Here is a 27,042-nt window from a genome sequence, read left to right as displayed (position 1 = left end):
ATACTTAACAACTGGAGCAAGATATGCGAACCCCCTCGGCACCATTCAAGAAACTAAACAGCCAGCTGGGCACTGGTGATTCACGACTGTAATTCTAGGTTCTTGGAAGGTTGAGATCGGGAGGACTGAGTTTCAAGAGTCTCCATCTCAACCTATAGCCAGGCATGGAGAAGACTGAGGGAGGATTGAGATTCCAGGCCAACCCAGGTAAAAAAAGTTGTGAGACCCCATCTCAATGGAAAAAGTTGGGTACAGTGGTCATCCCAGTTACGCAGGAAGTGTAAAATAAGAGAATCATAGTCCAAGCTGGCCTAGGAAAAAGCAGAGCCTTAACTCCAAAACCTGACCACAAAGGGCTGAAGGCAGAGTTCAAGTGGTAGACGACCTGCCTAGCAAGCCCGAAGCCCTGAATTCAAACCCCAGTACCAACAAAGAAATTACACTGCCAACCACATGTGTGGGCCAACCACATTTCATCAGCAGGAAGAATGAACCTCAGTGCCAGTTTGAATATCATGCAATCCAACAAACAGGCCACTAGTACTCCTCTTCAGAAAGGTGGAGTTTGGTGGCAATCGGTATAATAGTAAGAAAAGAACAAGGTTCATTTTATACCAGCCACACAGAATCTGTCTCCTTTCCTGTTGGGACAGTATGGTTCAAATTTTAAAATTACAATGATGCTACAATGCTAAATCTCTTTACTGCCACATATTACCCTTGTTTGCTGTGACAGTCAGCATCAGGGTGCTGAACACAAACAAACTTCCCCACTGCTCCCACACAATTCTTAAGTCCACTGGGGATTTTATAAAAGTCTTAAATAGCAGTGAAAGAAACATGTCTGAAGGGGAGGTCTGAGGAGAACTTGTCATGATCCTCCGTGGCGGGGCAAAATGTCTCTAAACAGGAAGCCTTAGATCTATTTTACTGCTTCAGGAGTGATGCCAAGATCACTCCTGAAAGGATAATGGGATGAGACACACCTCAACATGTAGAGGCAGGGCACCTCTCATCCATGTGCCAACCTTCCATGTCTGCAGCTGAGCCAACAAGGACATGTTCCTAAACACAAGCAGTGAAGTCCCTGCATAAATCTGTGCCTACGACACAGAGAAATCTTAGGTTCAAAACAATATGCTACTTGTTAGTCCTAATAAATAAAATAAATACATCCCAGATTCCTTTTCATAAAATTTGAAACACCCAGGATGTGCCTCAGGTTCTCTTCTCAAGCCATGACCCCAGGCTACCTGGTGCAGAGGTCACCTGGCTGCTGTGTACCCTGCTATTAAAGACAGAGCCCACGTTGTTTTCACTTGTCTATAGAAATTACTGGAAGATGGTGGTGTGACTAAGAGGCAGACAAGGCAAGTCTGGCCACATTCCCCACCACACCCATAGAAGAACAGTAGGGATGGGGACCAAGTCTCACCCACCAGTGAAGGTAGGAAGAAAAACATAGGAAGAGGGGACAAACCTCACTTGAGAATAAATTTTCTTTTCTGTAGGACATGACCTTATTTATTTTTTGGTGGGACTGGGGTTTGAACTTAGGGCTTCAGGCTTGCCAAAGCAGGCACTCTACCAACTTGACTCATACCTACAGCCCTAGATTTTCTTTTTTAAAGAAAATACAAACATCAAAAATTTAATCACAGGTGGGCTCGTGGCACATGCCTATTATCCCAGCACTAGAGAGGCTGAAGCAAAAGAATTTTTAGTTCAAGGGCAGTCTAGGCTACATAGCAAGATGCTATCATCAAAAAAATAAAACAAAACAAAAAAACACAAGAACAAAAACAACCAGAACTTGAGCCTACTTGCATTCCCCGAAAGAGCTGCTCAAGAATAATCTTGCAATGCAGCCACCAGTGACCCCTCAGGAGAGATCAAGTATTAAGAACGCAAAATAAAGTAGAAACTAAGACAGTATTAAGGATGAAGATGTAAAGCTTGGCTAGAGACACTGAGGACTTTGCAACCAGAATTTAGCAGCTGATTAACTCTCAGCTAGAATCTTTTCAGTCTAATATTTTACCACCCTAAATTATTTCTCTTCCATTCTTTTCAAATAAACTGATGTTTTAGGATTTAAGTGTCATAAAAACCTCTATACTCAAGCAATAAACTGTGGCTACCAAACTCTTGCATTCCAGGTTTTGAAGGTAACAGATACCAATACCAGTGGGGATCAGAGACACTGAAATTAAGCAGCCAGTATCTCTAAGGCATAGCACTTGATTCCAAAATAGAGAACAACTCAACACGATATTGAGAACTGGCCAGGCACCCATGTTATATCCAGCCAAATAATCTGACAGGATCATCACTGAGGAAGTGGTTTTTCTAAGATTAACCTCAATTGGCCAAAGGGCATTTCCTATATTTAATGACTCATTAAATCTGTATCATTCAACAGATATATAATCAGCTATACTGCTAGACCTGGCATCTAAGGATTTAACTAGATACTCAGGGTCTTATGGAAGGGGGAAAAAAAAAAGGGAAAAATTCATCTAGGAAAACCTTCAATACATCATCATATATAGTGCTATAAATGTCTAATAATAGACACACTTTAAACAGGCATTTAAAAAAATAGACCCACCATTCTGTGTTGTGTATTTTGTGTGTGTGTGGGCAATACTGGAGCTTTAACTCAGGGCTTACACCTTGAGCCACTTCACCAGCCCTTTTTTGTGAAGGGTTTTTTCCAGACAGGGTCTTGCAAACTATTTGCCTGGGCTGACTTCGAACCTCAATCCTCTTGATCTCTGCCTCCTGAGTAGCTAGGATTACAGGTGTGAGGCACCAGCACCCGGCTTATGTATGTTTTTGTTTTTTGTTTTTTTTTTTAATTTTATTTTGTCATTTTTACATTTACTTACATGTGTATACATTGTTCGGGCCACGTACCCCCCCCACCCCCCTTCTTTTGCTTGTTTTGAGAAAGGGTCTTGCTATGTAGCACAGGCTGGACTCCAACTCACTATCCTCCTGCCTTCATCTCCCGACTGCTGGGATTACAGGTGAGGGCCACCACACCACAGCTTGTTGTATATGTTAAAGATGGATATTAAATAGAATATATGTAGTTAATTTCACAGACATGCATCTAAACTAACGATTGCATGAGGATACAAGTAGCAGTTGTGCTGACATGGCTAACTGCATTCTCTTTTTATCTATTCAAGTTTGGAGTGATGTTGGTCTACTTTTTCTTGCCAGTAGCATCAATTTTGGTCGATCTTAAACTGCTTTTTTCCCCTGGTGCTGGGGATTGAATCTGGGGCCCTGAGCATGTAAACATATGCTCTACAACTGAGCTATCCCCCTAACCCCTTGAAATGCCTTAGAAGGGGTGGCTATGACCTACGTGTCCAGAAATCAACCCTTCAATTACACTGAAAGTCAAGTTTGAGAGTGTTGCTATAAGAAACATGCGTAGGGGTGAGTGCTAGGGCACATGCTTAGCATGTCCGAGGCACTGGTTCAGTCCCTAGGACTGAAAGAACAAATGTGTACAAAGCTCAACTATTCACCACATAATTGAAGTGCTCTTCAATTTGTTTTTTCAAGCTGGGCAGCCATGGCTTACACATGCAGTCCTTGCTATGTGGAAGGCTGAGATTGGAAGGATCGTGTTTTGAGGCCAGCCTGGGCAAGAAGTTAGTGAGACCCCATTCTCAACCAATAGCTGAGCGCAGTGGCACATACCTATTATCCCAAGTTACACAGGAGGCTGAAACTGTGAGGAGCATGGTCCCAGGCCAGCCCAGGCAAAAACGTTTTTGAGATCCCATCACAATGGGAAAAAGTTGGGGATGATAGCATGCACCTGTCATTCCTGCTAAACTAGGAAGATCCTGGTCCAGACCAACCTAGGCAAAAAGCAAGACCCTAACTCCAAAATAACCAGAGCAAAAAGGGACAGAGGTATGGCTGACGTGGTAGTGCCTGACTAGCAAGCAAGAAGCCCTGAGTTCAAACTGCAGTACCAGTAAAAATTAAAAATTTAAAGAGTATTTTCTTTTTTTCAATGCTTGGGATCGAACCCAGAGCCTTCTACACTCTAGGCAAGTACTCTACCACTAAGCTACATACACCTGCAGTCTGATCTTCAATTAATAAAAAAAAAGCTTCAAAAGATATCTGTGGACTGGGGCTGTAGCTCAATGGTAAAATGGTAAGAGTGTGGACTTAGCTTACACAAGGCCCTGGGTTCAATCCCTAGCACAAACCAAAACCAAGCAGACCGTCGTTTATATCTTCTAAACTTTAAGTACTACTTTTTCAAAATCCCTTAATGTCAGCTTTTCTAGATATTTACCAAGACAGGTCTGTGGCCCCACCCTTCAGGGGCCTCCATTTAATTTACCCCATGTAGGTCATGCACCCCCTTCCTATTATAGACAGAATTCCTGCCACGTTGTCCCTGGAGCCTAGCACAGAACGCAAACAGTTTTTTTCACCTAGCATTTGTGACTTTGTAACTACAAAAACAAACAAACAAACAAACAAACAAAAAAAACCAATCACATAATTTAAGCAGTTTTTACCAAAGCCCTGGTCCAGAGGTACTCTAATCCAACAATGTCAATGGAACACGCTCCAAAATATTGCTGAGTCTCTTAGTTTAGGAAAAAAAACTAACTTTCTAGTTCTACTCTAGCATTCTGTCCTTTAAGCAAATAAAAGGGAAATAAGAGAGTAATAGGCTACACAGACAAGGCCACAGATAAAATTTTTCAGTTGCTGAAAGTTGTCCCCAACCCAAAAAAGTAGCCATTTTGGAGTAAAGTCATTGAGAACTTTGGATGCTTAAAACAACTCGTCAACATAACAGAGCACCCTTTCATATCCTATACACAAATGATTTGGGGTGCATCAATGTCTTAGAAACTCCTCTGATCCTTGGAGAGGCCACAGTCAGCAGCCTGATTTTTTTTTTTTTTTTTAAAGATGCTCTTTACACATGGAGCAGAGCTCTAATTTTAATCACTTCTGCCTCATACAATCCAAGATTACCAGGATCTCTCATCATTGTGGATGCACTTGGCTGCTCACAGTCACAAACAGGTAATTGTATCAGTAAGTAGCTTCAAGTACCACTTCATATGAATATTATATGTTTACCACACACAGAACAAGATATTCTAGTTTAACCAGGCTCTCCTGAAAAGGCCCAGGAACAGCAGACGTGAACCTGTGGACTAGGAGTTGAGGACACAGAGACTTAAGGGACATAGCTTAAGTGCTATGACTTAAGGTGGTGCTGCTGCACCACCTGCTGGGCCAAATGTGCCCCTTTCCTTTAAGCCAGCCTCTCACCACTCTCATTCTGATGACTGTCACTGTCAATTTCTTTGCCCCTATAGTTGGTTTTCAAAATATTTTTGTTCATGAAGATATACTGCTAGACTTACCAACTCCCAAACAGCATTAATATAAGTCCTTGCTTTGTGAGAAAGGAATACCCACAGTCCACTGCATCTTGAATACTCAGGATGACCTCAGACACACACACAAGAAAGCATAGTGGGGAGGGACTTCCTCCTTACCTGGGCAATGGCTGCTTCGTTATCAGCCAATCCCAATAAGAAGATCCTCACTTTGTCGATCTTCACTGGCACGGTTCGCCCTCTCCATTCCACTTCACTCATGGTGGCTGCCTGCTTGGCTCGAGTCTGAGTGATCAAGGCCTGGAAAGCAGTTCAGGGGAACTGTTTGTCTCTTTCTACAACCAACACTGTATCCGTGTAAGAGTGTGCAGAAGTTCTACATGCTACCATGGATAGCATGGCAATGACCAAGTTCATATTAGTACTTCTGCTGGATTTCTTCACACCAAAGCTTTTATAAAGATGTACATACTAGATTACCTCCAGTTTTTCAGCAAGGAGACCCTCGGTACCCCCAGATCTCAATCTCATCTGCATGAGTTCATTGATAGCTGACTGGTCCCCTGAGAGAGAGAGAGAGAGAGAATATGAGAATATCTCTTTTAAGGGTTTGTTTCCTTGAGAACCACTTAATTCAGCTCAGACTTACATGAGCTCCCTCACCCCCATCACATTTCTCTGAGTCTGCAGCATGATCTGTTCTCTGAAGCAGAAGTCCTTTTCACAAAGAATGAACATGGCTGGGGCGGTGACAACACTGCATGGCACTGCAATGTGGATAATGTCACAATTTGTCCAAGCATACAGTGTCAATTTCAAGAGTGAACCCTAATGCAAACTATGGATTTGGCAACGAAGGCTCATCAGCTATAGCAAACGTACCACTCTGGTGGCGAAGGATGTGCATGTGTGGGAGCAGGGTCTATTTGAAAAATCTCTGTACTATTTTCACTGTGAACCTAAAACCTCTCTAAAAAAAGTTTAAAACGACCTGGTGTGGAGACTCAAGACTGCTCCTAGAGTGTAGAAAAGATGGCAGATGGAAACAGAAGTCAAGGTACCGCCTTCTGCAATTTGAGCAGGGCTGATTTAGAAAGTGAAACTCTTTGGGCCCTCTGAGGAAAGTTTAATGCTCAAGTCAGGAGCACTGCTCTCTGGGCCTGCTCACCAATATTATATGCACAGTAGCGGATGTTGGGTGAGATCTCTTCCACACGCTGGTTGTACAGAACAGCCTGCTCCTCTGTGAAAGCACTGGCAAGCTTCTCATAGATAGTTCTGCGAGCAAAGAAACATGAGGTTTTACAACAGACTTATTTTAAGAAAATGAATTCACAAAGACCACGTTGCTATAAACAATACTCAGCCCTTTGAAGCTCTTCTACCAACTGCCAGAACTGGCATGTTCTAAGGATGAAAGTGAGTAATTAACATTTCTATGAGGGGGAAAAACCCTCCTAACTTTTACAGAAACAAGCTAATAGGGGCTCCAACAAGCTAATGTGCAGCTCCAATATCACTAATTACAATCAAAACTGGCTATAACCTTTAAACCAGAGGACTTACTTGCATTTGTTAAAAGCCTCAATGGCAGCTTTCCACTCTTGATGTTCAAAGCGCAGCATTCCTGAGAGGTAAGCCGTGTAAGCCTGTAAGGGATGGAAAAAGAACTGCTTCAATGCAAAGAACCAGTGTTCTGGCATCATCTTCTGAAGGCTTCAAACTCTGATATCAAGACTACAGAGACATACTTGGGAGGCAGAACTGGCAGAGTGGCTCAAGTGGTAGAGTACTTGCCTAGCAAGCATAAGGCCCTGAGTTCAAACCCTACTGCAGAAAAAAAAAAAATGAGTTGGGAGGCAGAGGAGGATCTCAAGTTCAAATTCGGCCTGGGCTAAATAGCGAGTTCAAGACCAACCTCAGTTAAACCATGACAACCCATCTCAAAAAACAAACAACAAAAAAGAGGGAATATGAAGATATATTTCTGACTTAAATAGAAAAACCTCCTTAATCAAATGATACCTAGGTAATTTTTTACGATTCATTACTTTCTAAAAAAGAACTTCAAAATAAAGAAAATAGTTTGTGGGCTATAACATAAGCATCAAAAGTTGAATACAGGAACAGTATTCAACTGTGGCTCAAGTGATAGGCTGTTGCCTAGCAAGCACAAGACCCTGAGTTCAAACCCCAGTCCCACTAAAAACAAAAAGCAAATTTCAAAACAAACTCTGACTTTGTGAACTTTCTCAGGTATAAGATACAAACTTTCCATTTATAAACCAAAAGCTACCTGATCTTTCTCAAAAAGTCTGAGCTAATTATAAAAATCAAGAGCTCAAGCACAAGACACTAACTTCACTTTTTAAAAGCAAGATCAGGGGTGGGGGTAGAGCTCAGGGGTAGAGAAGTTGCCTAGCTCACAGGAGGCCTTGGGTTCCACTCCCAGCACCCCAAAAAGAAAAAAGATCAGAAAGTTTTTTCCTCTTCTATCAGTTTATAATGTAAGAAACTATTCTGTTTAACAGTAGTTTTTTTTTCTGTCACGTGTCTAATTTCCATAATAAAGCCAAACTAGATGTTAAGACATTAACCTGAGCCTCTAACTTGGTCTTGGCATCCACACGATTGCTCTCACACAAGCGTTCCAATTCTTCTGCATGCTTCACAGCTTTGCGAAGGCGAGATAGCAAGTGAAACCGTTTTCGAGGTTCAGTGTTGGCTTCCTGTTTGAGCTGCATGGCGTAGCTCCAGGCCCTTTCAGCATCCATCAGAACCAGCAGCAAATATCTAGACCAGAGAGAGGTGGGAGCCTGAACGTCGAAGGCCAGGAGCATAAGACTCATGTATATTCTCTCACACTTCACAACTTTTTCTTACTTTGTCCCTCTCAACCCTCCCTCAGAACTCCTCTTCCCACAGTATCAGCCACAGCTCCCAAGGCAGCATGTCTGACTTCAAGTTGGACACCCCCTCAGGCTTCTAGTCATCTACTGGACACATCACACTGAAAAGCCTCTACCAAGCCAGGCACAGTGGTTCATACCTATAATTCCAACACTCAGGAAGCTGAGGTAGAAAGAGAGTTCAAGGCCAGCTTGGGCTACATAGCAAGACTCTGCTTCAAAAAACCAAAAAGTAGACTGGAGGTGTGGCTCAAGCAATAGAGCACCTGCTTTGCCAGCATGAAGCCCTGAGTTCAGTCCCATCAGAAAAAAAAAATTTGCTGGGTGCCAGTGTCTCATGCCTGTAATCCTACCTGCTTAGGAGGCACCAGCCAAGTCAAACAGTTTGTGAGACTCTATCTTGAGTCTCAAAAAAGGGCTAGTGGAATGGGTCAAGTGATAAAGTACCTGCCTAGCAAGCGTTGAGGCTGAGTTCAAACCCTAGTACCACAAAATAAACAAGCAAATAAATAAAACAAAAATAAATAAATAAAAAAGAAAGAAAGAAAAAGCCTCTACTACCTCAAACTCAGCAAACTCAGACTCTTGATTCCCCCTCCTAAATTCCGTCAAACACAGGCAATTGAGGCAGATGATCTGGCTTCACCTTTGATAATCGACACCTCCTTCACCCCAACCCAGTCAGAAATCAAATCCTTACAAGGCAGTTTGCTGTGCCAGCATAGTGGTGCTCACCTGTACTTCCAGCACCCAGGAGGATGAGGTGAGACAATAATGAGTTTAAAGTCAGCTTGGGCTACATGGGACAGCATGTCTCAAAAAAAAAAAAAAGGTGGTATGTGAAGGAAAAGGGCTCCAGAGCCTGGGTTGGAATCCCAGTGCTTTCACTTACTAGCTATGTAACTTTGAGCAAAGTAGTAGCCTTTCTGTGCCTCACTCTACTGTGAAAGTAATATAAATGACTCACACCAGAGTTGTCAGCTCCTCACTGCTCAATAAGCTAACTCCTTTACTACTGTTCTGGTGAACCTTAAATTACAGTCTTCATTAATCTTCTCTAAACTTTGGTTTAATCTTGTCAATCCAATATAAAGGATCTTGGGGATGGAGTTATAGCTCAGTGGCAGAATAATCTAGGGTTCAATCCCCAGCACCACAAAAATAAATAAAAATTAAAAGTGAAGGATCCTGCTATCATAAGAGAATCTAAGTTTCTTAATTTCTGACTCTTCCTAACTGGACCTCAGTAGACCTAATCATTTCATCCTGTTGCATCCTGTCAGTCTCTGCACACAGGTTTTCTGGCTGTGTCCCCCACACCAGGTTCCCAGTCTCTTCATGCCCCACAGCAGCTACTATTCAGAGCTGTACAGTTCCTATACCACACAGATACCCTGATAAAGAATGCTCTTTCCTCTCACAAGTCCTTCGAGGTCAAGCCTCCTTCACGTAGACTTACTTACTTCCCCGAGACCTCATAATGTGCCACAGTACTTCCTGGCTTTGCACATCACCAACATCTCTCAACGAGATCACAAAGAGGCTCAAGAACAAATTTTAGGTTTTCCAGGCCACAGTCTGCTACAACTACTGTCCTATTTTAACACAAAAGTAGCTGTAAACTCCCAGATGAATGGGCATGGCTATGTTCCAGTAAAACTATTTACACAAGTAGGTGGCAGGAAGACAATCAATCCAGACCAAATCGAAGGTGAGGAATTGACCTGGAGACAGTCAATACACATTGCTTGGCAGATCCAATCCTTCAGCAAGTGGTAAATAGTGGTGTCTTCAGCACTGAACAGTGAGTCCTGAAACTCACTTGCAGACAATGTCACTAATATACATTGATTTAAGCACTTGCATTGAAATTTATGCTCTAGGAACCTAACAACTGATTAAATTCTTATCACTGACTTTGAACATTTATCATCCCAACAGTTCTTGAACAAGCTACCGAATCTGAGTCTTAGTTTCTTTACCTTTGAACACAGAAATAGTTTGAAAAAAAAAAAAGAGTCCATCCCACAGAGCTACTAAGATAGGCACATGAAACAGTTAAAAGTCTGGCATAATGTCTGGCAGACTGCACATCATAACTGTTCAATAAATGTATTAGCGAGATGTATTTAGCACACTCCACTGAGCACTTAATACCTATTATCAGTGAGAAGATCTTCGGTTACTTTTTTCCCGGTGAACTTATGTCTGTTCCCCATCTTAAAATTGAGTGTTTTTCGAAGACGTCTTTGTCTGCGGGAACAGTAGCCCCTATAAGAAAACACAAACAAAACTAACTATTCAGCTAAGCTCTAGTACTTTGAATAGGAGATCCCATTATAAGGCAAGGTCAGAGCTGGGTACTCTGTGTGACTACAGTTATCACCCATCAGCTGGCAAACATTTACTGAACAATTAAAACACGCAGGGCAACATGACTGCTGTCACAGAAAACAAAGACACAGAGGACATGATGCCCATTCTCAGGACCCCTCACTCTAGTAGGGAAGATAATGTGTATAAAAATGCAATCAAGAAACAAAGCAAATGTCAAGTTGAATGTACATGAGCAATCACTCTGTTCTTGCTCGCACTTTTGACTAGACTGGACTAACGTGGGCCTGGAATGAATGAATAGGATTCTGATGGATACAAAGCGGGGGAAAGGGCATGAGAGGGAGAATGATGACAGACATAGAGAAAGGAACTGCACGTGTGAAGAAAAATGAGGAGGCCAATGAGGAGATCACCAAGAAACCTACAAATGCCACCTCTATGCCAAGCCTCCTTCCTCTATGCTCATATAGCCCTCTATTCTTCTCTTATAGCACAGGGTATTATAATTATGTTCTTACATAGCTCTCCCAATAATATAAACCCCCTTTCCATAGGGGAAAATTTATTTTTAAACTTCCCACAATGCCTTAGCATTATGTCTAGCACACAGACGTTCAATAAATATATACTTTGATTAGCGTGACATATACATATAAGATACATACATATGTAAAATACACATGCCAAATTTTAAATCAAAATAATATAGCATAAACTTTACAATATAAAATGATATTTAAAAGCACTTCAGCATCTCAATCTATGCCCTGGCAGGGAATAGTTTATAAAAAAAAAAGAAACAATAAGGCTGGTGTGTGTCTCAGTGCAGTGGCAGAGCACTTGCCTAGTCTGGGTTGAATCTATGAATGGGCTCTTTTTCTCTCAATTCTCAATGTCAGCTTTAATTACCATTCACCCTTTCACATGAAAATCAAATGCGATGCTCACACATCATGATAAAACCTTTTTGGCACTATGACTGTTTATTGAGATTCCTAAAATGTTCAGAAACACAAAAATGTATGAATAAAGATTCAAGGGATCTTTTTTCCTTTCCTTTCTTTCATTTTTTTCTTTTTTTTTTTGTGGTGCTGGAAATGGAACACAGGGCCTTGTGCATGGTAGGCAAGCACTCTACCACTGAGTTACACTCCCCCCAGACCATGGGAACAAGAATGTGGGTGCTGAAGAAATAATTAACTTGTGGGAACTGGTAAATAAATTTTTGTATGCCTATCTATTGGATAACGCAATAAAAATCATGAATAGACAATATTTTTATAGACATGGAGAAATACATACATATAATTTTCAGCAAAAAAAAAAAGGGATACAAAGTAATTTATACAATATAACTAAATTTATGAAAATGCTGAAAGACTAAAGTCCAAAAGTACTATTTGGTGAACACAAAAACATTTTTGCATTAAAAGACATAAAACTGGGCAACATAATACATAAGTCATAACACAACTATCGGGGCAGATAGCTCACAGGACGGGTGGCTAAAGGGGATACTAACATCCCCTTTGTTCTGTTTGTCTAACGTGAAAACATTAGCAGTTATATTTCTGGATATTGAGGATGTGGGTATGCTTTATTCTATAAAGAATTTACCTGCATTTTCATTTCTAAAATACATGTAAAGAACTACAAATGGCTATTTATTTTTTGCAGGGTTGGGGAATGACCAAAGGGACACATGCTAGAGAAGCACTCTACCACTGAGCTGCACCCCCAGCCCAGAAATACAGATGGCCTCTAGCACAGGATGCACAATTCACTTATGATTAAATAAATGCAAACAAAAACCACTAAAAAAATTAAACAAAGACTGGAGATATGGCTCAAGCGGTAGAGCACCTGCCAGGTGAGTGGGGCACCAGTGGCTCACACCTTACCTGTTTAGGAGACAGAGATCAGGAGGATCGAGGTTCAAGGCCAGCCCAGGCAGAAGGAAAGTGAAACCCATCACAAAACCCAACATGAAAAGGGTTGGGTTGGGGGAGGTGACCCAAACAATGCACACACATGAGTAAATGTAAAAACAATAAAACAAGAAAAAAAGGGTGGGGGGGAGGGCTGGTGGCGTGGCTCAAGTGGTAGAAAACCTGTGTAGCAAGTGTGAAGCTGAGTTTCACCAAAAAAAAAAAAAAAAAAGAGAGAGAGAGAGAAAGAAGTTTACAACAGATAGAATGCTAGAGTGCAGTTCAACTTTAGCTACCAGAAAAAAAAAGACAAAAAGAAGTCGTTGAGTGGAGCTATCGCCTGGATTAGAGCACACAACTGTTAGTTGCACAGTTGCTATACCAGACAAGTTCAGAGCTGCTTAAATCACCCAACATAAGGACAGCAATAAATAAGCATATGTTTACTAGCAGCTGTCAGCCTAGAGAGTAACATTTTCCATGAAGAATCTGTTGTGCAAAGAAAACCCTGGGGTGGAAACGCTCCCTCAATCTTACCAAGCAGCACATTCCTGTAAAGCAACTGCTGGTCCCAAATCCACTGACGTAAGCACAGTAATTAGGAGCTAACCTAAGCAAAAGAAAAGAGGATAAAGACAAAAACCCACCACGTCCTCCAATAAGGGAGTTCGACAAATTAAGAAACATCAGTGTAACTGGCAGCCATGTTATATCATTGGGTGTAAAACAGAAGTTACCAAGGAGTCTATACAGTATAAACTCTTTTTGTTTATACCATGCACACGCTCAGAATAATCTTTTAGAAAAATCTTTGCTTTAACTTCACACTTGTACCTAGACACCTCTCCATATTTCTGTTTCCTTGATAGTAAAGCCTCTTTAACTCCATGGTTGCTTTCTGCCTATCTCTCAGCCTCCTTAACCTATTCTATTCCTGTTACCGCCCTCAAATTCTTGCTATGACGTCATCTATGATGCCAAAACTAAAAACATGACACTACTCACAATCATTTAAAAAGAGAAGGAAAGGGTGGGCATAGTGATTCATACTTATAATTCCAGCTACTTGGAAGGCAGAGATCAGGAGGATCAAAGTTCAAGGCTAGCCTGAACAAAAAGTTAGCAAGACTCAATCTCAACAATAAGCTGGTGTGGTGGTTCAGGTCTGTCATCCCAGCTATATGGGAGGCATGGTAGTACGACAGCCGTCCAGGCTGACCTAAGGAAAAAGTGCAATACCCCATCTGAAAAATAAAACAAAAAGGTCTAGGAGTGTGGCGTAAGTGCTGGAGCACCTGCCTAGCAACCGCAAGACCCTGAATTCAAAGTCTGGTACTGCCAAAAAATAAAAGAGACAGATAGGTATAAACCTAACATATGTAGGACCTGCATGCCTTACACCACAAAAAGGTGATGAAAAATATCAAGTTGAAGCCGGGCACCACTAGCTCATGTCTATAATCCTAGCTACTCAGGAAGCAGAAATCAGGAGGATCAGAGCCAGCATAGGCAAATAGTTCCTGAAACCCTATCTCGAAAAAAGAAACCCACATAAAAAATGACTGGCAGAGTGGTTCAAGGTGTAGGTCCTGAGTCAAACACCAGTATGGCAAAAAAAAAAAAAAGCTGGAGTTGTGGCAGCTGGGTGAAGTGGTAGAGCGCCTGCCTAGCAATTAGGAGGGGGAAAAAAAAAATTAAACACAGGATTGTTGCTAGGCACCAGTGGCTCATGCCCAATCCTAGCTACTCAGGAGGCAGAGAGCAGGAGGACTGCAGTTTGAAGCCAGCCCGGGCAAATAGTTCCTTGAGAGACTATCTTGAAAAAAAAAAAACAACCCTTCACAAAAAAGGGCTGGTGGAGTGGCTCAAGGTATAGGCCCTGAGTTCAAGCCCCAGTACTGGAAAAACAAAAAAAAAAACCCACAGGATTGTCAAGATACAGCAATTCAACTTCTGAGTATATACTCAAAGAACTTCAAGCAAAGACTTGAATGGATAAATATGTATCAGTGTTCAAAGTAGAATTATTCATAATAGTCATAGTCAAAAGGTGGAAGTTGTCATACATGATGGCCCACACCTGTAATCCCAGCATTCAGGAGGCTGAGGCAGAAGGATGGTATATCCGAGGCCAACCTCAACTAGAGTTTACGGTTAGCCTGGAATATAAATAGGGACCCTTTCTGAAAAATAAAATAGCTGGATGCTGGTGTCTCACACCTGTAATCCTAGCTACTCAGGAGGCAGAGCTCAGGAGGATCACAGTTCGAAGCTAGCCTGGGCAAACAGTTTGAGAGACCCTGTATCAAAAAATACCTAACCCAAAAAACAGAGCTGGCAGTGTGGCTCCAGTGGTAGAGCACCTGCCTAGCAAGTGTGAGGCCCTGAATTCAAGTCCCAGCACCATAAAATAAAATAAATAAAATTTAATTTAATTTAAAAAAAGGCAAGCTACATGTGGTGGCACTCACCTGTAATCACAGCACTTGGGAGGTATAAGCTGGAAAATTGCAAATGTGAGGCCAGCATGGGCTATATAACAAGACTTTGTCTCATAAAAACAAAAAAATAAAACAAATCTAAAAAGGATGCTTTCTGGGCTGGGATGTAACATGCATGACTAGCATTAAAAGACTCTAAGTGCATAGAAATAAAAATAAAATAAACCTGACATCATAAAAGGCAAGATGGGGGGCATAACAAAGAACACTAGCCAACTTGAAGAGGCTTCCACCACATCTGGGTCAATCTAAACATCAAAGTCATGATGATACCAGATCACAAGTCATAAAGTAGGACACTGTGAGTATACAGATACGAATAAATGAATACACTGCAAGCTTGAAGGGGGATTTTGGTAGTTTCAAAGCATTTCCTCATAAACTACTTAGCAATTTTAATGGGAAAGGAGTAACTTTCTAGTGGGGATTGGCTAACACCACTGCAACCAAATGATCACAACACACATCAGTAAGTGGACAAACTGAAACTGTGTGCCTCCAGATGCAGATGAGCACGAGATGCACTCAGCATTGGCTCTATGGATGTTCTTGACAAAGATGCCTGACCTGAAGTTCGTCTGAAGGAGACATCAAATAAACCTAAAGTGAGTGACAGCCTATAAAATAACTGGCCTATCATCTTCAAAAGTATCAACATCTTGAAAATCAGCCAAAAACTGAGGAACTGTACTAGAGTTAAGATTGAAGACAACTCAGGTATGGTAGTGCACATCTGCAATCCCAGCATTTGGGAGGCTGAGCGAAGAGAATCTCCAGTTCAACCCTGGCCTGGGCTACATTGTGAGACCCTATCTCAAACAAACACAAACAAACAAAGAAAAGCGAACCTAAATCTAAGGTGTTAGAGGACATGACTTCTGAGAGGCTGGCAATGTTTTGTCTCTTAATCTGGGTGTCGGTTACAGAGACTCATTCTGTTGTAAAAAATTCAACGCCTTCTATACACATTTCTGTTTATTAATTATACGTGAAAAAATATTTAAAATCCTTCAATAAAATGATTCTTTAAATTAGGCATGGTTCTGCACGCCTATAATCCCAGCATTCAGGAGGCTGAGGCAGGAGGATTGTGAGCAGCCAGGATTAATCACACAGTAAGAACAGTTGGGGAGAAAGTAGATGAAACAAGAAGGGCAGAAAGTTGATGGTTGTGATGACTGAGTGATGAACATGTGGGTTTCACTGGACCATCATTTCTACATTTGTGTCTTAAAAACAGAAGTCAGACCTGAAGAATCCCCTACTTAAAATTTTCTCATGGCTTTCCAGAACATACATATTAACTCCGGAGCTCATTACCTGCCCCGGTGGACTCTACACACCCTGGTCCTACTTACTTCTTCCACTTCATCTCAGACCACTACTGCTTTACTCACTGTGCACAGGCCCTGATCCATCCATGCCACACATGGCTGACTCCTCAGCCTGCAGGTCTCTTCTAAATGCTCCTCTCAGAAAGGCCCTTCCTGACCCTGCTCCAGTGTAACTCTCTTCCACAGCAGTTCTTTTCTATTTTATTTTTTTGGTAGTACTAGGGTTTGAACTCAGGGCCTCATGCTTACTAAGTAGCCACTTTACCTCTTGAGCCACTTCACTAACCCAGGAATTCCTTTTTTAAATTTTCATCACAGCCATAAATTTGTCATGTTCACAAATTTCCTGAGGTTAAAAACCTTTGCCTGGCTGGCTGCCAGTGGCTCACACCTGTGTTTGTAGCTACTCAGGAGGCAGAGATCAGAAGGATGTGGTTTGAAGCCAGTTGGGACAAATAGTTCCATGTGACTCCATCTGGAAAAACCCTTCACAAAAACAGAGCTGGTGAAGTGGCTCAAGGTGAAGCCATGAATGTCCCAGTACCACAACAAAACAAAACAAAACAAAACAAAAAACCTTTGCCTGTATTAGTTAATGTTCTCCAGTGCTTAAACTAATGTTGGGCTCTTAAACACATTTTTTTCTTTTTGTACTGGGGCTTAAACTCAGGGTCTATACCTTGAACCACTCCACCAACCCTTTTTTTTGTGTGTGTGATAGGTTTTTTGGAGTAGGGTCTCGGGACTATTTGTCCTGGCTGGCTTCAAACCTGATCCTCCTGATCTCTGCCTCCTGAGTAGCCAGGATTACAGGCATAAGCAACAAGAGCCCAGTTAATGCTGGGCTCTTGACGGGTAATCATTAAGTGCTTTTGAATAAATGAATTAATGAGAATTTGAGAAGCATTCAATTACCAGTATCAAAAAAGAAAAAAATCAGACATGTTTTACATGTCTACATGTTTTAGTGTTTCAGTAGTATTTTTTAACACCAGAAGGACTGTGGTTTGAAATCAGCTGGGGCAAAAAGTTCCGCAAGACCCTATCTCAAAAAAACCCATCACGAAAAAAGGGCTGGTGGAGTAGCTCAAGGTGTAGGCCATATTCAAGTCCCAGTACCAGGAAAAAAAAAAAAAAAAATACTGATCATCACAACTACCTGTTGTCTTTAGAAGCACATCTGCAAAACTGTGAGGGATTAAAAAAAGGCTGGCTTTTTGTATTCATTATAAAAATCTCAATTTAAAAATTACATACCTTTTGAGGACTCAATATAAATTCATTGCAGGAAATTCTAGGTACACTTTCTGATACAGCAGAATAAGTAGGATGTTAATAAAAGCAAACCAAGTTTGAAAATTCCCCAACAATCGCCATATGTCTTGTACGTGATACTGACCTGTACCTCTGAAAATCTCCATGCCGTAAACCATGCTGCTGCTGGGAGTCCTTAATAATCTGAAGAACTAGAGCCAAGATTAAGGAAAGGCTTCTGACAGCAAGAACCCAAATAGATCAAAACCTGTACCATTAGTCTATATGTGTGATAAACCACAGTACGTTCAACATTTGTGAATTCTTGGTAGATAAACTAGTGAAACCTTTGTTAACCATTTGCAATAGCTACCTTATCATAATGCAAGGATAAATTTGCAGAAAAATTAGTTATCTGAACCATTACTATTTTCAAACTAAAAAAGAGGGTAGTGCCAACAGGGGTGGCTTAAATAAAGCTGCTGGATTCTAAGTGCTGACTATAACTGCAGTGGCTCTTGCTGGTTTACACCTGGATCCCATATTTTATGGTTCATGTAGATACGGATTACAGATGACATATTCTGCACTTCTATTTTCCTTCTACACTTAAGAAATCTAACTTTCCTAACAGCTGTGATGCTTCCAGCACCTATGATCAGCACATTTCAACCAAGACAGGCCAGTCTCCACAAAAGTATTAAAAGTTTTAAGAGAACAACCCCTGGTCCAGGGATAGCTCTGTGGAAGAAGCATTTGCCTAGTATGTACAAGGCCCCTGGATTCCATACCTAGCACTGAAAATACATAAATAAAAGTCCTGACCAAACTCTCCTTTTAAGAATCTTAAAACAGTTAACATTCTCCACCAAACTTTAGGAAATTCAAAAGTTAAAGGTAAAGTCCTTTACCTACCACTTTAGTTTCAACATTTCTTCCTTCTTTATAGATGTTATATTTAAATGCTGAACACTAAAAGGACTCTCAATAGTTAAAGAGAGACGATGAGATAGATGGCTCATAGTAAAACTATAAACCAAAACTAAAAACCAAAACTATAGCTCCAAAGTAAAACTGCAAACCCCTGAAATTTTAACTGAAGTATCAAGCTCATTGTGTTATTTCAGAATTTTGCTCAAATTTTCTTCACTTTTTATTCATTTCAGAAAGCCACAAACTGGAGGGGTGTGGTGACTGGCACACACCTGAAATCCCAGCACTCAGGAGATGGGGGCAGGAGGATCACAAGTTCAAGAGCAGTCTGGGTTACATAGCAGCCTGTCTCAAAAAAACAACAAACTAATGTCACAAGCACACTAGTGAAAACTAGAAGCCGATTCCTCCGGCACTTCTGAAGACTCCAGCGAGCCCGATCAGGAAATCGACACAAATATTAACAAAGTACGCTAATTTATCTTGCTTTTCCTCAGAGCAGTCCACCTTTACCTCCACTCCCAAAGCATCAGGCTGTAGTTTTATTAGCCGGTCTATCGACAGCTGTCAGGCAAGATCATTAAGCTGCAAAGTCAAGAGTGCAGTCTCCTCTGCCCAGTGCAGGAGCTCAGCGGGGTGGCCCGGGTGTCCATCCCAGCACAGCCCTCCCTCCCCCGCATGACCCAGGGCCCCCGGGGAGAACAGGACATACCCCAGCCTGGAGGACGAGGGGCATGCGAGCAAAGACCGGTCGAGAGACACAGCCTGAACCTCTGAGTGCCAAAAAGTAAGGGCAAGAGAAATCCGCCACCGTCAGCCAGCCTCTCCCGCCCCAGCCCTCCAGATGGACACGTAGTCATTGCGAGTTAGGTCTTTAGGATACTCTCCAAACTCAGGCTATCCCCGAATTCTCTGTTTGCTTTCGATCCGGCTGAAGGGCGTTCGTTTTCTTTATTTTCCTCTCCTCCGCCACCGCGTCCACCGCCACCACCGCTGCTACCGCCGCCGCCGCCGCCGCCGCCGCCGCCGCCGCCACTCGGGACCTGCTTTTCGGCCGCCATCTTGCCCCTGCGCCGCGGAGCAGGATGGGATAGAGGAGGCGAGACGACCAGGGCGGGAGAGAGCGGGACCTGCCCCGCGGGGCTGATGGGATAGCGGCGGACTCCGCGTCCAGCACGCTTCGGCGGCTGCCAGCCACTCTGGTTGGATCGCGCCTGCGCACGGGTTTTGATGCGCGAGGGTGGCGGGCAAGGCGTGTTAGCTGGTTTCCGATGTGTTCTCGGGGATTCTCCAGCAAAGGGGTGAGGACCGAAGGCGAACGCCCACCTCCTGTGTCTCTGCACCGATGCTGCCTTGATGTAATACCAGTCAGGAGGATCACAAGTTCGAGGCCAACCTGGACGACCCTGTTTTTTACATACATATATACATACATACTATTGACCTTTTAAAGTTAATCTCTCAGCTGTGGGTGATGGTGCTTGTCTGTAACCCCAGTACTGAAGAAGCAGAGACAAGAGGATCCCGAGTTCCAGGTCAGCCTAGACTACAGTGGGAGACCATGTTTCTAAAATGAAAATAAAATATCTGCCCAGGCTGGTCTTGTGTAGTGGTGCACACTTTTAACCCAGGACTGGGGAAGCTAAGGTAGGATTGATAGTTCAAGGACAGCCTGGATAATATAGCAAGACCCTGTCTCAAGCCCAGCACTGGTGGCTCAGGCTTGTAATCCTAACTTCTGGGGAGGCAGAGATCAGGAGGATCACGGTTCGAAACCAGCCTGGGCAAATAGTTCTCCTGGTTCTATCTCGAAAATACTCAACACAAAAAAAGGGTGGGTGGAGTGGCTCAAGTGGTAGGGTGCCTGCCTAGTAAGCATGAGGCCCTGAGTTCAAACCCAGTACCACCAAAAAAATAAATAAATAAAAGAATTGAAAGCAGGGACCAGAACAAATATTTGTAAATCCACATTCTTCTTAACAAAAGGTGGAAACAACCCAGTGTCCTTTGAGGGATTACCAAAGTGTGGTATATCCATAAAAGGGAATATTATTCAACCTGGCATGGGGTATACACCTGTAATTCCAGTTATTCAGGAAGTTAAGACAGGAAGAGCACAAGTTCTAAGCCAGCCTGGGCCGGTCTTAAAATAAAAAGGGGCTCAGTGGCAGAACACTTACCTGGTATTCAAGAGGCTCTGGGTTTAATCCCCAGTAATTAAAAAAAAAAAAAAAAAAAGGAAAATTCTGATACATGCTACAACATGGATAAACCCTGAGAATATTATGCTAAATTAAGTAAGCCTGTCACAAAAGGATTCCCCTTACATGGGGCACCTAGATTAGGGAAATTCATAGAGACAGTAGAATGATGGTTGCCTGTGTTGTGGCTCAGGTAGGAGGGGATTTGGAGATTTGTTGAATGAGTTTCAGTTTGCAAAATAAAGAAGTTCTGGAATTGATTGAAACAATATACTATACTGAATACAGTGCTGAGTATACCACATTTACATGATACTATATGCACGACAAACTACATACACAATGTACTTATATCTTAAGATGGTAAATTTTAGGTCAAGTGTATTGAGCCACAATTACAAATAAAAAAAAAAAATAGGGCTCAGGTGTAGTTCCATGGAAGAGCACTTGCCTAATCATGCTCCAGCATGACAATAAATAAAGAATAAGTAAATTTTTTAAATGCCTCTGGCCACCCTTGGCGGTCCACACTGTAATCCCAGCATTTGGGAGACTGAAGCAAGAGGATCACAGTAGAAGGTAAACCTGTGTTACATAGTGAGTTCAAAGCCAACTTGGGCTACATGGTGAGACCCTATCTCAAAAAGCAAAGCAAAACAAAACAAAAAAGCCTCCTAATATACATCAACAGATAAATGGAAAATAGTATGTGGCATAACCATGCAATGGAGTATTATTTGGCCACAAAAAGGAAAGAAGGACTGACTATGCTACACGTGAATGAAACTTGAAAACATGCTAAGTGAAACAAGCCAGCCATAAAAGGCCATGTATTATATGATTAACTCTATAAAACAGAAAGTGGATTAGTGGTTGCCTAGGGTTGGGGGTAGGTTGGGGTGGAGATGGGAGAATGATAAAAGGTAGGGTTTCTTTCCGTGGGGAGGGAAACCCTGTAGAACTGAGTGTGGTGATTGCTACACAGCTCTGAATATACCAAGAACCAAATGAATACTTTAAATGCGTAAACGGTGGTGTGTGGTTATATTTCAATAAAGCTGTTGCCCCCAAAAGAATCTGATCATGTTAGTGCTGTAGTCAGAACCCTGCAGAGCCTCCTCATGTTACCAGCCTAAAGCACAAGCTAGACTACATGATAGAAAAAGCCCTACTCTCGCCTCTTCTGCCAGTCTCCTTGCTCGTTCATCTCAGTGCACACCAGTCTCCTTGCCTTAGGGACAGGACACACTCCTGCCTTGGCACATTTGCACTGGCTGTTCCCTCTTTCTATAACATTCTTCCTCTAGATACCTCACCTCCTCATCTTTGCTTAAATGTCACTTAAATAGAGTTTCACTATGTTGCTTAGGCTAGCCTTGAACTCCTGGGCTCAAGTGATCCTCTTGCCTCAGATCCTTGTGTAACAATGCGTGCGCAGCATGGTTCCCAGCTAAATGTCATCTTCTGGGCTGGGGGGTTGGTTTGATAGTAGGCTTGCATACAGCATGCTCAAGGCCCTGTATTCCATCCCAGCACTGGAAAAAAAGATGAATTAAAAATAAATAAATAAATAGGCATGATGGCTTACCATTGTAATCCCAGCTACTCAGGAAGGGATGGAAAGTCAAGGCCAGCCCAGGCAAAAAGCTCTAGAGACCCCATCTCAATCAATAAAAACTGGTTGCGTGGTGCATGCCTTGTCACCCCAGCTACTCAGGAAGCATAAAGGATGATGGTCTAGGACCACCCAGGCATAAACTCAAGACCTTATTAGAAAATATAACTGAAGCAAAAAGGGCTGGAGCTGTGGCACAAGTGGTAGAGCACCTGCCTAGCAAGCTCAAGGCCTGAGTTCAAACCCCAGTAATGCCATAAATAAATAAATACCACTTTCTTTATGAAGTCTGTCTAACCACCTTATTTTATTCATTTGTTCTTACTCATATATTATTTGGTGGTACTGGGTTTGAACTCAGGGCCTCGTGCTTGCTAAGTAGAGTTCTACCACTCAAGCCACTCTGCCAGACCATGCCTACTTTATTTTAAATTGTCATGATCCTGGTACCCCCAAATTCCCTTATTTTTCCTGCAAGTACTTATCAATTTGAACTAAATTAACAATTTGCTTACTTAAAATTTGCATAGTGTCTGTCTCTTCTACTAGAAAGTCAGCCCACAGAGGGCCTTGATCCTTGCACAGCTCACTGGTACATCTCAAGGACACAGAAGAGTGCCTGGCACCAACTAGGTTGTTGAAGGAGTGAGTAGCCCCTATCGAAAAAAACCATCACACAAAAAAAGAGATAGGGTATCCCTGAACTATTCATCCAGGGCGGGCTTTGAACAATGATCCTTCTGATCTCTGCTTCCTGAGTAGCCAGGATTAGAGGCAGGAGCCACTGGCACCTGGCTAACTCTGCTGTTTTTAATTTTCCTGAGGTTCTTCCTCTTTAGAGGTCTGAATAGGGTAAAGAGAAAAAGAAGATTTAAGAAACTGGCTTCAGATCTCACTACATTCAGATCTGAGGCCTCTAAGAAGAGAGTGCTACCATTACCCAAGATGGCTGTGGAGGGGAAGGAGAGGCCCAGCACCAAAGACAGAGGCTGACACCCAGGCCATGGTAAATATTTACTGGAAATGTCCAGTGTGTGAGAGAGGGGAGAGAGATGAAGCTAATCAAGTTCCTTCACAAAAATCCTTTCTGGCGATATGACGGGGCATGGCACGTCTGTAATCCCAGCAGTTGGGAAGTGGAGGAAGATCGATCCGGACTCAGTCTGGCCAAGTAACAAGACCCCGTTTCAAAACAAAAAGCGAGGAAAGAAAGGGAAAGAGAGAGGGGGAGAGTGGGGGCGGGGAGAAAGGGACAGAGAAGAGAAAAAAGAAAAGAAAATGCGAGGCCTGGAGTTCCAGGGACTTAGCAATGGGTGGAGACGTGGAGCGCACGCCGGGTCCCACTGGGCAGTTGTGGAAAAAGTCCATGTCACCTCTGCTCCGTGATGCAGGGCGCCTTCACGCGTCCCGGGAAGCTCTCCGCGGGGGTCCTGGGGTGGCGCCCTCCACCACTCCACGGGTGCGAGGGGAGCCGAACAGCTCGGATCCCGGCGCTGAGCGCGCGAGCGGGCACTGCAGCCGGGGGTGGGCGGCTGGCGCCTCGGCTCCGGGCGCGCGCAGGGGCCACTCGACAGCACTTGTCGCCGCGCGGCCGGCCGCCGCGGGGGACCATCACACCCTCCGGCCGCTCGCTCCTCCCCCTGGCCCCAGAGCACCCGGGCTCCGGCGCCTGCGGCTCGGGGGAGTCTCAGTCTCGCTCGGACGCTGCGCGCTCGCCGAGACCCAGACGGCTGCAGCAGCCCAGGCGGCCTCGGGTTTGGCTGCACCATGAACGGCTCGGGCGACCCGGGGGCCGAGAACGCGAGCCAGGCGGACAGCGGGGGCAGCTGGCAGCCTGAGGCGATCCTCGTGCCCCTGCTCTTTGCGCTCATTTTCCTCCTGGGCACCGTGGGCAACGCGCTGGTGCTGGCCGTGCTGCTGCGCGGGGGCCAGGCGGTCAGCACCACCAACCTGTTCATCCTCAACCTGGGCGTAGCCGACCTGTGCTTCATAGTGTGCTGCGTGCCTTTCCAGGCCACCATCTACACCCTGGACGGCTGGGTGTTCGGCTCGCTGCTCTGCAAGGCCGTGCACTTCCTCATCTTCCTCACCATGCACGCCAGCAGCTTCACGCTGGCCGCTGTCTCTCTGGACAGGTGAGCGAGCTCTGAGGGTTGGGCACCCAGGCAGGGGTGGGGAGGGAGGCGCAACCCGGGGATCCAGGAGGGACGCTGAGAGTGGAAGAGGACGCCAAGACGTCAAAGGGACCGGAGGCAGTGAAACCCAAGTGGGTACAGAGGAGAAAAAGACTAAGATGTCCCTCATTAGATCTGTCCTCAGGTCTGGAAGGCAGAGGAATTCAGCTCTCCAGTGCCGGTGCGCTGCACACTGCGCAGCGTTTCCTGGTACACCGCGTTTTCACGTGTGTGTGTGTGTGTGTGTGTGTGTGTGTGTTTGTGTGTGTGTGTGTGTCTGGTGGGGTTTGAACTCAGGGCTTCGCACATGCAAGGCAGGCACTCTACCTCTGGAGCCACATCTCCAGTCTATTTTGTTCTGATTATTTTGGAGATGGGGGTCCCCAGAACTACTTTCCCAGGCTGGCCTGGAACCGAGATTCTCCAGATCTCAGCCTCCCAATTAGCTAGGATTACAGGCATGAGCCACGGACGCCTGGCTGCGTTTTCACTTGTTTTTTATCTCTCCCTTAGAGTTTAGTGCCCTGCGACGTTGGGACGGGAAAGATTATTGTGCCCAATTTACAGAAGAATCTAGTTTGTGAGTAACTTGCTCAGAGTAGCCAAATAGTAATCATCTCTTAGCTCCGAGCTCGGGCGCCTCCACAGAACTCATTTGTCTGGCGCAGAAGGCTTGAATCTGAACTGTGAAACTTGAGTCCTTCTGAAAGACCCACGCCAAAGTCAGATTGAGAGTGCCTCAGGGTCCCTAGCTCAGTCCCAACTTGCCCTGCTCTCCCCTCTATACGGGGGCAGGGAGAGGAGGGCGCACTCTGGTTCTGCATCCCCAGCCAGAGGACAGGGAAAGAGGCGCCCGCCATAGAGCGCGGGACTCAGATGGAACTTGAAAAGACACTAGGGTAGGTCCTGGGGAGGAGGTCCCAGACTCCAGTATTTCCTTCTTTTCCTTATCTCTGGACCCCTTCCTCCTCCCAAGAGCAAGGAGATGAGGCCACACTCCTCATGGCCTCCCATTTCCACAGTGTGTCGGTCCAGTGCTCCGGCGGGACCCACAGAGCCCTAACGTTGCTTGGGAATTCCCTCTTGTACCTTGCCTGCCACGTCTTCTCCAGGCTGTCTGCTAGAGCCTCAAGCACTAGGATCCTACTTCTCTGGGGACGTCACTTAGTGATAACCTTAGCCTCTGGGAGACCCCGATAGTCGGTTCTCCAACTTTTAGTTGGTGGCTTTGGGTGCCCTCTCGGGTGTAGGATATCTGTGGGACGTCCCAGGGGGGCGGCAGAAGAGAGGTCTAGATGCACACCTTCCTGGTTGGCCCACTTCTAGGCTCAAACGAGTGTTTGAAGCACTGGACTTTTCCTCAAGGCGTTAGGGATCTTTCTCGAGGGCGGGTGTGGGACTGGAGGTGCAGGAGTAGCGGCCCAGCCCGCTCAACCAACGTCTTTCTACCTCCACCAGGTATCTGGCTATCCGCTACCCGCTGCACTCCCGCCAGCTGCGCACGCCTCGAAACGCTCTGGCGGCCATCGGGCTCATCTGGGGGCTGGCGCTGCTTTTCTCCGGGCCCTATCTGAGCTACTACCGTCAGTCGCAATTGGCCAACCTGACTGTGTGCCACCCAGCGTGGAGCGCGCCTCGTCGCCGCGCTATGGACATCTGCACCTTCGTCTTCAGCTACCTGTTGCCGGTGCTGGTTCTCGGCCTGACCTACGCGCGCACCCTGCGCTACCTCTGGCGCTCTGTCGACCCGGTGGCTTCGGGCTCGGGTGCCCGGCGCGCCAAGCACAAGGTGACGCGCATGATCGTCATTGTGGCCGCGCTCTTCTGCCTCTGTTGGATGCCCCACCACGCGCTGATCCTTTGCGTGTGGTTTGGCCGCTTCCCACTCACACGCGCCACCTACGCGCTGCGCATCCTCTCGCACCTGGTCTCATACGCCAACTCCTGCGTCAACCCCATCGTCTACGCGCTGGTCTCCAAACACTTCCGCAAGGGCTTCCGCAAGATTTGCGCGGGTCTCTTGGGCCGCGCCCCGCGTGGAGCCTCCAGACGCGTGTGCGTCGAGGTGCCTGGCACGCACACTGGCAGCGTGCTGGAGCGCGAGTCCACAGACCTGACGCATGTGAGCGAGGCAGCCGGGCCCCTTATCTCTGCCCCCGTGCTTCCAAGCTGTGCAGCCTCTTGCCAAGTCCCCGGCCCATCAATGGACCAAAAGGCCTCCAACAGCATCTTGACAGTTAATGTGACCTGAGTGCACCTATGGAGTAAGCTTGGATGTTAAGTGGTTGGAGCCTGAGGTTGGGGACCATGGGAAGTTTCCTGTTAATAAAACGTGCAAAACCATTCCATCTGCAGTGATGCACAGTGTCTCTGAATTTCTCCTCATGAAGCTCCAAATGGGAGGAAAAAGTCTCTTAAGACTGGGACTCCATGGGGACATATGTGTGGGGG

At 44.6% G+C, this 27,042-nt stretch overlaps 2 protein-coding genes across 3 annotated transcripts in view; one reads left to right on the top strand and one right to left on the bottom strand.

Moving 5' to 3' along the window:
• Srp68 (signal recognition particle 68) overlaps positions 1-19,677 on the bottom strand; it is a 36,469-nt gene extending 16,792 nt beyond the window's left edge. The window contains exons 1-8 of one of the 2 annotated variants that reach the window (XM_020159349.2): positions 19,485-19,677; positions 17,814-17,880; positions 10,472-10,585; positions 8,003-8,198; positions 6,972-7,054; positions 6,574-6,683; positions 5,886-5,968; positions 5,565-5,705 (exon numbers count right to left, since the gene is read on the bottom strand). In XM_020159349.2, coding sequence (XP_020014938.2) covers positions 5,565-5,705; positions 5,886-5,968; positions 6,574-6,683; positions 6,972-7,054; positions 8,003-8,198; positions 10,472-10,585; positions 17,814-17,880; positions 19,485-19,662 — 972 coding nt within the window. In that variant the 5' untranslated portion in view covers positions 19,663-19,677. Of the gene's footprint in view, positions 1-5,564; positions 5,706-5,885; positions 5,969-6,573; positions 6,684-6,971; positions 7,055-8,002; positions 8,199-10,471; positions 10,586-13,116; positions 13,192-17,813; positions 17,881-19,484 lie in introns of those variants that run through there. The other variant, XM_020159350.2, reaches the window with a different exon arrangement.
• A 4,401-nt stretch (positions 19,678-24,078) lies between these two features.
• On the top strand, positions 24,079-26,932 carry Galr2 (galanin receptor 2). Its single transcript, XM_020159335.2, has 2 exons — positions 24,079-24,552; positions 26,050-26,932. Exons 1-2 carry the CDS (start codon positions 24,185-24,187, stop codon positions 26,840-26,842), a joined length of 1,161 nt encoding a protein of 386 aa, XP_020014924.2. The 5' UTR covers positions 24,079-24,184; the 3' UTR covers positions 26,843-26,932.
• Positions 26,933-27,042: the final 110 nt, after the last annotated feature.

The sequence above is a fragment of the Castor canadensis genome, chromosome 11 (genome assembly GCF_047511655.1).
Source record: "Castor canadensis chromosome 11, mCasCan1.hap1v2, whole genome shotgun sequence".
Taxonomy (NCBI): domain Eukaryota; kingdom Metazoa; phylum Chordata; class Mammalia; order Rodentia; family Castoridae; genus Castor; species Castor canadensis.
Note: the sequence above shows the minus strand (reverse complement) of the source record. Positions and strands in the feature narration are given on the sequence as shown.

Excerpts from the sequence above, each read along its gene's own strand:
- Galr2 (XM_020159335.2), top strand. The coding sequence starts at position 24,185 with ATGAACGGCTCGGGCGACCCGGGGGCCGAGAACGCGAGCCAGGCGGAC. Across the intron at positions 24,553-26,049 it reads GCCGCTGTCTCTCTGGACAG|GTATCTGGCTATCCGCTACC; the intron begins GTGAGCGAGCTC and ends TACCTCCACCAG.